This window comes from Phycodurus eques, chromosome 5 (assembly GCF_024500275.1).
Source record: "Phycodurus eques isolate BA_2022a chromosome 5, UOR_Pequ_1.1, whole genome shotgun sequence".
NCBI lineage: Eukaryota > Metazoa > Chordata > Actinopteri > Syngnathiformes > Syngnathidae > Phycodurus > Phycodurus eques.
The window spans coordinates 15,504,019-15,517,179 of record NC_084529.1 but is presented as its reverse complement, the minus strand read 5'-3'; the positions used below and the strand labels follow the sequence as shown (position 1 = coordinate 15,517,179).

At 42.5% G+C, this 13,161-nt stretch overlaps 1 protein-coding gene across 1 annotated transcript in view; it reads right to left on the bottom strand.

Moving 5' to 3' along the window:
- Positions 1-13,161, bottom strand: part of shank3a (SH3 and multiple ankyrin repeat domains 3a) — a 219,495-nt gene that overhangs the window by 26,151 nt on the left and 180,183 nt on the right. The window contains exons 16-17 of the mRNA XM_061677680.1: positions 5,279-5,354; positions 661-743 (exon numbers count right to left, since the gene is read on the bottom strand). Coding sequence (XP_061533664.1) covers positions 661-743; positions 5,279-5,354 — 159 coding nt within the window. The remainder of the gene's footprint in view (positions 1-660; positions 744-5,278; positions 5,355-13,161) is intronic.

Here is a 13,161-nt window from a genome sequence, read left to right as displayed (position 1 = left end):
GAAGCTGCCACTGACTCATGCAACAATAACGTTCATTTGTAGCACGGTGGTCTAGTGGTTAGCACTCTCACAGTCGAGCGGTTCTGGGTTCAAAGTACCAAAGTCCGCTTGCGTCACGTGTTCTTCTTCTTGTCTTACCACCTTCGTACTTTGTGCAAAAAGCACACAAGCTGAGGTGAACTTTTTATGTTGGTTGGAATGAGGTCAACTGATGACGTTGTGTGATGATGTCCCACGCGCGTCTATGTGATTGGCTGGTGACTATTCCAAGGTGTAACCCGCCTCTCTGACACGACAGTATAGAAAGTGTTTTATTGTTTCTCTCAACAGATATTTTACTTACACTTGGAATACAGTGAACCCCTTGTATATTGACGGTGCTGCTTTATACACGGAAACATTTGCGTTTTCAATATTTTGTGCTCAGGCCAAATCTGTGTCTTAAATAAAAATATTGCTTTTTCACCATCTTGTGGCATCTATAGGAAATTACCTTTTAGACCTTTTAATGTGGACTACAATTGCTCCTGGATTTCAACTTTTTTTTTACAGCAGGGGTTGGTCAGCCTACAGCTAATAATGCAAAATGTTTCCCGAAGAAAAGTCGCCCCATTGCCTATTCAGTAAATAACATTAAAATGTACTCCTAATAATGCTCACCTTTTGCTCCACGTAGGACAAACCCAAAGCCCTCGTTTTCTTTCTTCTGTAAAACGGCATTCTTCTCCTCTATGATGTAATCACTGGAGTGAGAACACACACACACGCACACACACACATACACACACAAGAGAATTAAGTATGACTCTGCAATTATACGCACACACATGCACACCGGCAAAACCGGATGTAACGGAAGTACGGCTCAGAAGCATCTTAAGAGCGAATCAATCTGGTGAGTGATCCTCCGCCACTGAAGTGACAGACACGAGAGGAAATTAATCGTTGTCACATTCCAGTTGCTGACATTTAATGGATGGAACACACACTAACAGACAGCAGTATCTTGACTTATCAATTTAATTCTCCAATTACTAGTGCACCAAATCCATTTTACCCATTGAAATTAATTGAAATGCCATTAATCCGTTCCAGCGCCCCCAAAAAACATATTTGTTGTGTTTATAATAAACAAAAATAGCATCGCATTGTACAACCTGAATTTCAATGAAGTTGGGACGTTGTGTTAAACATAAATAAAAACAGAATACAATGATTTGCAAATCATGTTCAACATATATTTAATTGAGTACACTACAAAGACATTTAATGTTCAAACAGATAAAATTTATTGTTTTTAGCAAGTAATCATTAACTTAGAATTTTATGGCTGCAACCCATTCCAAAAAAGCTGGGACAGGGTCATGTTTACCACTGTGTTACATCACCTTTTCTTTTAACAACATTCAATAAACGTTTGCTAACTGAGGACACTAATTGTTGAAGCTTTGTAGGTGGAATTCTTTCCCATTCTTGCTTGATGTACAGCTTCAGCTGTTCAACAGTCCGGGGTCTCCGTTGTCGTATTTTAGGCTTCATAATGCGCCACACATTTTCAATGGGAGACAGGTCTGGACTGCAGGCAGGCCAGTCTAGTATCTGCACTCTTTTACTACGAAGCCACGCTGTTGTAACACGTGCAGAATGTGGTTTGGCATTGCCTTGCTGAAATAAGCAGGGGCGTCCATGAAAAAGACATTGCTTGGATGGCAACATATGTTGCTCCAAAACCGGTATGTAGCTTTCAACATTAATGGTGCCTTCACAGATGTGTAAGTTACCCATGCCATTGGCAATAACACAGCCCCATACCATCACAGATGCTGGCTTTTGAACTTTGCGTCCATAAAAGTCCGGATGGTTCTTTTCCTCTCTGGCCCGGAGGACACGACGTCCACAATTTCCAAAAACAATTTGAAATGTAGACTCGTCGGACCACAGAACACTTTTCTACTTTGCATCAGTCCATCTTTGATGAGCTCGAGCCCAGATAAGCCGCAGCGTTACTGGGTGTTGTTGATAAGTGGCTTTTGATTTGCATAGTAGAGTTTCAAGTTGCACTTACGAATGTAGCGCAGAACTGTATTTACTGACATTGGTTTTCTGAAGTATTCCTGAGCCCATGTGGTGATATCTTTTACACATTGATGTCGGTTTTTGATGCAGTGCCGTCTGAGGGATCGACGGTCACAGGCATTCAATGTTGGTTTTTGGCCTTGCCGCTTCCATGCAGTGATTTCTCACGATTCTCTGAACCTTTTGATGATATTATGGACCGTAGATGAGGAAATCCCTAAATTCCTTGCAATTGTACATTGAGGAACATTGTCCTTAAACTGTTCGACTATTTTCTCACACATTTGTTCTCAAAGAGGTGAACCTCGCCGCATCTTTGCTTGTGAATGACTGAGCAATTCAGGGAACCTCCTTTTTTACCCAACCATGGCACTCACCTGTTCCCAATTAGCCTGTTCAAAACAGGTGTTTGATGAGCATTCCTCAACTTTCTCAGTCTTTTTTGCCACCTGTCCCAGCTTTTTTGGAACGTATTACAGCCATAAATTCCAAGTTAATGATTATTTGCTAAAAACAATCAAGTTTATCAGTTTGAACATTAAATATCTTGTCTTTGCAGTGTATTGAATTAAATATAGGTTGAACATGATTTGCAAATCATTGTATTCTGTTTTTATTTTTGTTTAACACAATGTCCCAACTTAATTGGAATTGGTGTTGTACAAAAACATAATAAAAGACAAGGTAAAGAAATAAACTGGTTGTATAAACTATAATTAGTGTACATAGGGAGAGGCCGAAAGTCACAACGACTCCGGTGTGCGTTATTCTATTCGTTTATTTTCCTCTGTAATGTGATTTCTAGTTTGATTAGCGTTTAAGTGTATCAGTCAAGAATTCACTTAATCGCTATTCTTTACGTAGTGACGGAAACTCCGCTAGCAACTTAATTATATACCCGTTTTGACAACTTAGTTGCTAGCCAAGCCTTTTTTTTTTGACAAAGCTAGAAGGAAAAAAGCAAGATATGTTTCCCAGTGTATAAAATTAAAAAGTTGTCAGAAAAAAAAATCCTACTTCGACTTCGTTACTTCCCACCACTGTAAAACACTATCTAAAACACACCTAAATCCAAACTCAACACACTTGGCTCGGTAATATTACGGCCACTGCAATACCAAAGCAAACGTTTTAGTAGCAACACTTGAAATCACGTAGACATCACACGCACACACACAGAAATAAAAGCGAAAACTAGGCGGGTGGCATTGATTGCGGTTGCTAACTCGTTAGCTTACCAACACAGCACTCGCCACTCAAGACTTACCAGGAGAACACAGAGGTCGTACTGGTGCAAGCGGCTGATCGGAAACAAACCTTTCTGCAAGAGGGAGGCCAAAGGATTTTGGTTCTTTGTTATACAAAATTATTGTGGTGTGTTGGGTTGCTAAATTCCAGGAATTGTATTCTTTAAAAAAAAAAAATTAAATTAAATGTAACTGGAATAAAGAGGGAATTTACAAAACTGAAGACTGCCTCTTAACGGGGATAATGTAAGAGGGAGCACAAAACTCTGATTCTGGCCTCCCTCCACTGGAATCCCTTTTGGGATTAAAACACTTAATAATCCCCACGTTAATGAAATATTTTCTCAAGGGAAAATAAAAATAAACAACTGTGATAATGTGGTTGCACAACCTGACTTTGGAGTCAGCCAGCCCTTCCTCAAACATTTCCACCCTGCCTCTTAACTGGAACACGTAAGAGGGAGAACATAAAACCAATTCTGGCCTCCTTTTACTGGCTCCCAGCGCACTTCAGAGTTCATTTTAAAATTAGAGTTAAAGTCAGTTCTGTTGAATTGTAATGTTTTGTAATTGTATGATTTTGGATGGATGTCTTCACATGACCATAGAAAATTTGCATATTAATGCTTGAATATGATCTATTTAATGAGCCTCAGCAGCACGGTGACAAACTGGTTGACAGATCCACCTCACAGTTCTGAGGACGGGGGTTCAAATCCCGGCCCTGCCTTTGTGGCGTTTGCATGTTCTCCCCGTGCCTGCGTGGGTTTTCTCTGGGTACTCCGGTTTCCTCCCACATCCCAAAAACATTCACGGTAGGTTAATTGAAGACTCTAAATTGTGTGTAGGTGTGAATGTGAGTGCGAATGGTTGTTTGTTTCTATGTGCCCTGCGATTGGCTGGCGACCAGTTCAGGGTGTACCCCGCCTCTCGCCCAAAGATAGCTGAGATAGGCTCCAGCATGCCCGCGACCCTAGTGAGGATAAGTGGAACGGAAGATGAAGGAATGAATAATGAGCCTCAATATTTTCCAAATCCCTGTTAACTTTGCATTGACATTTACTTGATTTTACTGGATTTTCCACCCCTATGCATCCCTCAAGGGGTGTACCGTATAACTTATTGTCGAATTAGTAAAACCATCAAGCATATAAAAATATCTGCCCTTTGGGATGTGATTCCATTCGTTCTCAATATGTAGTTTGGATTTCAATATTAGATATTTTGACATATTGGATCCGTACGGTTATTGACTGTCAAGTGTACCGCGCATGCCGACGGTAAATACCATAAACCCTGTAGCTGCTGCAACATAAATGACATTTAGAAACTCGAAAAGCAGGAAGAAAATGAATGAAAAGATGACATTTCATAAAAAGGCTGAGAAAGCGGGTGGGAAAATGACATTAAAACCGGCACTTTGTCATTGAAATCTCCACATATTTGCCTCCAAACTAAAAGCGAATGAATACAAGAATGAGCTGAGAACAAGCGTTTTTGTATTATTGTCAGCTTGGGAGGTGACGACTCAAGACAAATTCATAATGAAGCATGCCCACAAGTATTTGAACAAAGACAAAATTTGAATCATTTTGGCCTTTATACGCCACCACCATTTCTATCAAAGTTGTATCCTTTATTTTACATTCTCAAAAAAATTATATATATTTTTAAATTTTATTTTAAATGGAAAATTTGACCAGCAACATGATGGGGAAGGTTAATAAATAAAGCAAATAAATTTGAAACATCAATCGCATGGGAATGGTTTAGAATTAGATCAATTGTGGTGGCTTAACAGTCCAAAAATGTCTCATTGCTCGGTGCAGTGGCAGCTTGTTGCCTTTAGGCGGCAGCAAATTCCACGACAGATTTCTGTCCAGTAGCACACTCCAAGGAGACTAACTGACTTTGACCATAAATTCAGATTTTCGCACAAGTGAGCAAGGGCGTACCTGTACGAGGTGAAGTTGTCATAGGATCCCACAGTGTAGTGTCTGAACAGTCTTTTGTTGCGGTCCTCTCTAGTTTCTGCAACAAAACAAACAAACCAAATGATGAGGATTTTTCTCTCCATACAGTAAATGGACACATGGGGGGAAATCCTGCAAATTCACATTACCGCAGACTTCAGTTCAGCAAGCATCAAAGGGTTAACCTCGGGCACGTTTTTTGGTTTTTCATTGGCTGGTTGTGACACTAATTCCAAATGAAGGGGAAAAAAACAAGTGACAAGACTCCTGGGCCACCAATACACGTCAGGAGTGTTTTCATCTTTTGTATGACATATTCAAATGTTAACCCCAACCCCTAAAATATAGATATGTATAAGGTTTTATGATGCTCACAGTTTGAATTACATTTCCATTATTTCTATTAGGGAAAACTCTTTGACTTCCAAACAACAGGTTTTTCATCCTCATAATATAGGTCTTGAGCATTCTCTCATTTAACAGTGATTAATGTCTTTTTACACTTACATGACATGTTAAATGTTATGTTGATCAAGCTTCAAGTGGTACATGGGCTCCATTATCTGGCACACAAGGAATCATTAAATTAAATATTGAAACTTTTTTTTAAAATCTAGTACAGTGCATTTAAGTACAGTTCAGTTGTATTTAACTTGTAAGTACAAACAGTTGCATTTAACCTTTTAGAAATGTTTATTTTAAAACATTTATTTAGCTAAAATTTTCATTTAACTTGTTGAAATCAAATTAAATTAAATTTAGTTAATCAAAATTTAATTATATCAGTATTTAAATACAGTTTTCTTTTAATACATTTAAGCACAGTGTTATAGTTCAAACTGTTCATAATGTTACAGTGGTTTACCATAACATGAAATGTTTTTTGTTTTTTTTAGAAATAAAGCCTCTGCATGTGTTTTCATGAACACTATTACGCGACTGTATTTTATACTAAATTGGTCATCATGGTGGTACTTGGAGAGCTAAAATAAATATTTTACAAGGTAGTACTGGGTGTAAAAAGTTGGACAACTGCGAGTAATCTAATCATGAACCAGTAAAATGTAATTGGTAAAAATATGATTTGACAGAGAAGGAGACAAAATGTCAAAGAGGACTTGAATTGACAGGTGCCAATTAAACCACATTATCCTGCCCAAATTTGTGTGTGTGTGCGATACACAATATGCGGGTCTCACGGCACCAAATTCTCCGTTTCGCGCTCAACTCTTGACACGCCATCCATCACCTCCCGGTCATCGCAGTGTAACATTTCGAATATTTACTCTCTTGTGTCAGCTGTCACGTCTCTTTCCTGTTTCCCCCCCTCCGAGAACACCACGTACACTTATCACAACCTCTTTAACGTCTATTTGACGACTGCTGCCTGGAGAGACTGTTTTGTATTACCAAAACCTCACACTCACAAGATGCTATACCGTATAGAGGGTGGGCCAAAAGCAGGTATACACTTTTGAAATTAACTCATTCTTTTTTCCTTTTCTTTTTTTCCCCAGGTATTGTGAATAACGACAAATAATTTGAATAAGAACAGTATTGGACAGGTACCAAAGAAAGGAAGGCAGGAAAGTAGTTCTAAGCAAAGGAAGACAGGATGTCATAAACTGCTCAGCAGTACCATTATTGGAGCCTGGAGGGCCTCTCGCCCTCTCTCTCTCTCCCCTTCCTTCTCTCTTTCAGCACCTTCCTCAATACGCGGACCTGTCTCCAATCAGCCCTCGTCACCACCTACATATAAGCCTGCCTGTTCCAAGTATCCCTCCTTTCCTCGAAGATGCAATCCAAACTTCCTCCTGCATCGTCTACTGCACTTTCGTCACTGCCTGTTGCACCCGATGACTCTCCGCCCATGCATAGACTACCGTGGACTCAATGACATAACCATACAAAACAAGTCACCGCTACCCCTGATTGACCAGTCTTTTGAACCCCTCTGCGAAGCTCAGGTTTTCACCAAATTGGACCTCCGAAACGCCTACCATCTCATCCGTATCCGAGAGGGGAAAGAATGGAACACCGCCTTCAATACCCCTCTCTGACATTTCGAGTACCTGGTCATGCCATTCGGCTTAACAAACGCCCCTGCAGTTTTCCAATCATTTATTCATGACCTCTGTGACATGCTCAACCGTTTCGTATTCGTGTACCTTGATGACATCCTCATCTTCTCCCGGTCCCCCGAAGAACCGTGTGCCAGGTCCTCCAGCGCCTTCTTGAGAACCATCTGTTTGTCAAACCAGAAAAATGCGAATTCCACTTCTCCTCAGTATATTTCCTCGGCTACATCATTGCAAAAGGACAACTACAACTGGACCCCGCCAAGATCAACGACTGGCCCATCCCCACTACCCAGAAAGAACTGCAATGCTTCCTCGGATTTGCCAACTTCTACCGTCGATTTATCCGCAACTACAGCAAGGTCGCAATCCCCCTCAGCAGCCTCACATCCACCAGCTCCCCATTTCAGTGGACCCCGGCAGCCTCCCAAGCATTCAGTGAACTAAAATCCCTGTTCACCAATGGTCCCATTCTGCGCCACCCTGACCCCTCCCTCCAGTTCGTGGTGGAGGCTGACGTGAGTGATTAAGAGGCATGGTTCCTGCAGGTCGGGCCCATCAGGCCTGACAACCACTGACGAAGAGGGCTACCTCACCAAGATCCGCAGCCCCGTCGCGCATCCTCAACGTGAGGCCTCGGGGGGTGGGGGTTCCAGTACCTGGTTGACTGGGAAGGGTATGGGCCGGAGGAGTGTTCTTGGATTTTCCAGCAGCTCATCCTCGATCACTCCCTTCTGGACAACCTCTATGCGGCTCACCCGGGGAAGCCTGGTAAGATGCCGGGAGGCATCCGTTGAAAGGGGTGGTACTGTCATGAACTGCTCTGCAGTACCATTATTGGAGCCTGAGTGCGCCTTGCGCCTTCTCTCTCTCTTTCAGCACCTTCCTCAATCCGTGCACCTGTCTCCAATCAGCCCTCGTCACCACCTACATATAAGCCTGCCTGTTCCCGGAAATCCTCGGCAAAGTATTGCATCTTATTCCAGCGGTACCACGGCCCACTTACCTCACGTAAGGCAAAGTGTTCCTTGTTTCCCTTTCTGACTCCTGTGTCTCTCCTCATTCCCAGTATTCCCCCGTGTTCCTGATCCACGTCATTCCTGCCGCCTGTCCTCTCCACTGCCTGTCACCTGTAAGACGCCTCTGCCTGCCAACGCACCCAGGACCACCTTCATTACCTTCCTCAAATAAACTGTTCTTCACTATCTATCTATGCCTCCGCCTGCTCTTGGGTCCAGCTCTTCTCCATACGTGACAAAGGATGCACAATAGCATCTGAAGGAAGAAAATAAGGAAGGAGAAAGAAGGGCAGAAGTGGGGGGAGCAGGTCTAAAGTTGAAGGAAGGAAGGCAAAAAAGTAGGTTTAAGCCATGGAAGGAAGGATGGCAGGATGCATGAATACAAAACAGATGTGAGGGCAGAAAGGAGAGAATGAAGGAAGGCAGAAAAAATACTTATAAGCGAGGGAATGAAGGATGTAAGAATAATTGGATCTAAGGGAAGGAAGGAAAGCGGTAGGGAAGGAAGAAAGGACAGAACGAAAGGATGTCAGGAAGGAAAAGATGCCAGGAACAATGAGAGGAAGGAAGGCAGGAAGTTGTCAGAAAGGAAGGAGGAAATGTAGGAGAAACAAGTAAGCAAGGTGGAAAAGGTGGAAAACTTTTTAAGTAAAGGATGGAAGGATGCAAAATTTGAGGGGAGGACAGAAAACAGGTAGGATAGACGAAATGAAGGCAGGAAGAAAAGCAGGTTTAAGAAAATGAAGGAAAGGATATAAGAATGCAGAACTAAAAAGAGGGTCTGATGAAAGGAAGGAAGGAGGGCAGGAGGACGAAAGTAAGGAAGAAAAGATGCCAGGAAAAACAGGTCGGAGGGTGAAGGAAAGAGGTCGTAAAGGAAGGAGGTAAGTTAAGATAAAAAAACAAAGGAAGGCAGAAAAGGGTTTTGGGTCTGAGGGGGGGGGGAAAGGAAGGCAGAAAGGAAGGTTGCAGGGAAGGAAGGAAGTTTCCACGTTTGAGGTTGATGGTAAGGACGGAAGGCAGCAAAGCAGGTCAAAACATTAGGCCTGTAATATATGATCCGAAAAGTCCAAACTTGCTGTTACTGCTGTTGTTGTTTGTTATATCGGCAAACAAAATGAGCACGCAGCCACGCGGCCCGTTTAGCACGCGTGTCACACTGAGACGCCCGGGGCGGTCGCCATGCCGGCGTCGTGCTGCCAACTTCTCGGGAGGGATCCTCCCCTGGACTCGCCGACATCGGTTCTGTCCTCGTGTGAAGGGCACACGCAGCAGTTTTTCAACCCTGCTAAAAAGGGAATTAACCTACACTGTCATGCCACTCATAGATAAGAGCTGCCGACAAACATGCATACATACGCGCACACTTGCACGCACACACAGACACGCACGCGCACTTATCGAGTAAGCCTCATTGACTTTGTAAATCTTTTCCTCCTTCACCCTGACTCATCTGATTTTTCCCGCTCATGCCGGGAATGTTAACCTCCTAAACTCTGTGAATCGGAGCCTCAAGCGGTGTACATACTGATGATGATCGGGCCAAATGTGAGAATCTTCCCTCCGTTGTGACCAAAAGTCGGGAAACGGCCGATTATCAGATGATTATCTTGTGTGGAGATCCTCGGGTGTGGGATGTGTTGAAAGTGATTATTCTACTCCGATCTGCTTTAAAGACGGCAGACAATTATTAATGTTATATGTCTTCAATATTTACTACAGCAAATCCTTAGGTGGGATACACACATACTAATAACCGGGACAAATTTGAACATTTTCACTTCATTCGGACCAAGGTCAGTAAAGACAGATTATCGGATGTCTCTAAAAGATTATCCGAGGTGGTTATCCTGTGGGCGGCACGGTGGCCGACTGGTTAGAGCGTCAGCCTCACAGTTCTGAGGACCTGGGTTCAATCCCCGGCCCCGTCTGTGTGGAGTTTGCATGTTCTCCCCGTGCCTGCGTGGGTTTTCTCCGGGCACTCCGATTTCCTCCCACATCCCAAAAACATGCATTAATTGGAGACTCTAAATTGCCCGTAGGTGTGACTGTGAGTGCGAATGGTTGTTTGTTTGTATGTGCCCTGCGATTGGCTGGCAACCAGTTCAGGGTGTACCCCGCCTCCTGCCCGATGACAGCTGGGATAGGCTCCAGCACGCCCGCGACCCTAGTGAGGAGAAGCGGCTCAGAAAATGGATGGATGGTTATCCTGTGGTGTGGGGCGTGTTAAGAGGTATTTTTCCTCTCCAGGCTGCTTCGTAAACAGTTGAGGGCCGATAGTCGGAAATCGTTGGGCAGGGTACACACATACTAATAATAATCGGGTCGAATTTGAACATTTTCCCTCCCTTCCAATCAAAGTCAGCAAAGGCCCAATGATTGGATGTTTCAAAGAGATTATCCTGAGCGATTATCCTATAGTGTTGGGTGTGTTCAGAGGGATTCTTCCTCCATGAGCTGCTCATAAAACACAAAGGGCTGACAGTCATAAATGTTAAACCTGTTCAATATTTACGATGGCAAATCCTTGGGCGAGGTACACACATACAAACAATCGGGCCAATTTCAAGTATTTTCCTTCCCCTCCTATCAAAGTCAGCAATGCTCGATGATTGGATGTTTTTAAAAGACAATCATAAGTGATTATCATGTGATGTGGGGTGTGGTACAAGAGGGATTTTTCTTCACCAATCTGCTAAAAAAACAGCCGTGCCCGACAGTCGTAAATTTTAAATCTGTTTATTATTTCCGATGGAAAATCCTTAAGACAGTGTAGACAAATACAGATAATCAGGGCACATTTTAGCGTTTTTCCTCCCTTCAGGAAGTCAGCAAAGACTTGATGACTAGCTTGTGGTATGGGGTGTTAAGAATGATTTTTCTTCCCCAATTTGCTCACAAAATGGTCGGGCCGATAATCGTAAATGTTAAACCTTTTCAACATTTCCAATAGCAAATTCTTGTGCGTGTATCAACATTGATTGGAGCCGTGCGGAACCGATATAGTTTCCAGATAAGATAACAGTTAGCCTAGCTATCTATTTCTTCTTCTTTGTATTTTCTGGAAGTTCTTGGCATGGAGATTGGCAATTGTCAATGGAGACGTCGACAAGAGCAGTCGTATGTGGTCTCAAATGTTAACAATCAGTTAAGATGTCCAAAATCAGTTTGGTACCCAACTCCTTCAGCAAAAAGTCCCATGAAAATGATTTGTTCGTCTAACCCCACTGCCCTAATCGGAGACAAGAAGATTATTTGAACTAAATGTCCCGCCTCACTCAGGATAAATTTAGCACGCTGACAATCGGAGAGGGTGAGGGAAGGGACAGACGATTAGAGAAAAGTCAGCACAAATCCTGAAAAGCGCGCATCAGTTTCGGTCACAGTTTTCAGAGTAAAGAGCGAGGGAAGGGAGGCAAGTTACTGTCGAGCGGTGAGAGACATCTCGTTGAGAGAAAAGAGAGGTTTTCTGTCAGAAAGTCCTGACAGCTAAATGACAAAATAGCTCGTTGCTTCAGGTTAGTTCCTTCCTGGAAAATAACAATGTCACAATCACAGAGTCTGTTATTTGCCACCTTTTCATAGTAGTGGAAAAAAAACTAAAAGTAGTGGAAACTCCATCATCGGGTTAGGGAGGGCATTATCCTACAGGAAAATGTTTGGTCTGGTTGACTTTGGATAATTTTGCTAAACTGAATGAACGTCAGCACTACAGCACGCTATCAATTTCACCCTCAAAATAGTTTTGAATCGAATGTTTTTAAAATCAACTTATCTCCTTATAGTTCCTTCTCGCTTTTTTAAGTAATTTGACTTATTTTCGACTGCCACGTCACACATTCGATCTAAAAGGCTAAAATCCTAAAATCATCGCTCTGCCTTGCTCAAATGACATATAAGGTTTGTTTACGATGGTTTCTGCCAACTGGAAGTATGCGTGATGTCATGGTGAAAAGGTCAGTTAATTAATGTTTACTGTCTTCTGAGAAAATTAGGGTAAGTAAAAGTAAAAAAATGCAGTGATGTTGCTGCTGCCCGTTTTTCCCCGTCTTATAAGACCCAAGATCTCGATCAATCTACATCTTTTTATGTCGTGTTGTTGTCCACGAATGTTGACTAAAGTAACTAGCCTATTTTGACGTATAAGTGTTTTTTTTTTATTTCCAATTTCCATTTTTTGATTTTTTTTTGTTTTGTTTTTGTTTGTTTTTTGGGGGGGAGACCAACCCTGAAAACTCATGGATGGTTTATCCTCACTTATTCAAGGATTTGTGGGGTTTAAAAAAAAATATAAAAAAAAAAAAAGCAATCATAATGAGCACAATTATTCCGCGGATTTTCAGATTTTCCTTGTCTCCTGCATATAGCCGGGGGTCCACTGTACAACTAAAAAGTAAACAGATACCTAAAAAAAAATCTATTTATAGTGCATAACAAAATATTTGTACTTTACACCGCTGGACTTACCCCAGTCAAAATCACGCCACAACGTCCTGGCTTGCTCCGCCTTCACCACCGTCACCACGCCGTCGATTCTGCTACACACAACAGGCAGTTCGGACACCAACATGGGACAACAGTCCATTTTGTGTCCCGTCTAGAGATTAGATGCGAGGGCCGATCCCCTGAACCGATCCGAACTCGACGCCGCCCTTCCACGCTCGCCTTATCTGCATTTTTCCTTCTCAAGCAGCCGAAAGTGTGTCAGACTCTTTCAGCCTCCAGCAAACAACTGCTTCACATCTCCACTCTCTCAATCTCTCTCACT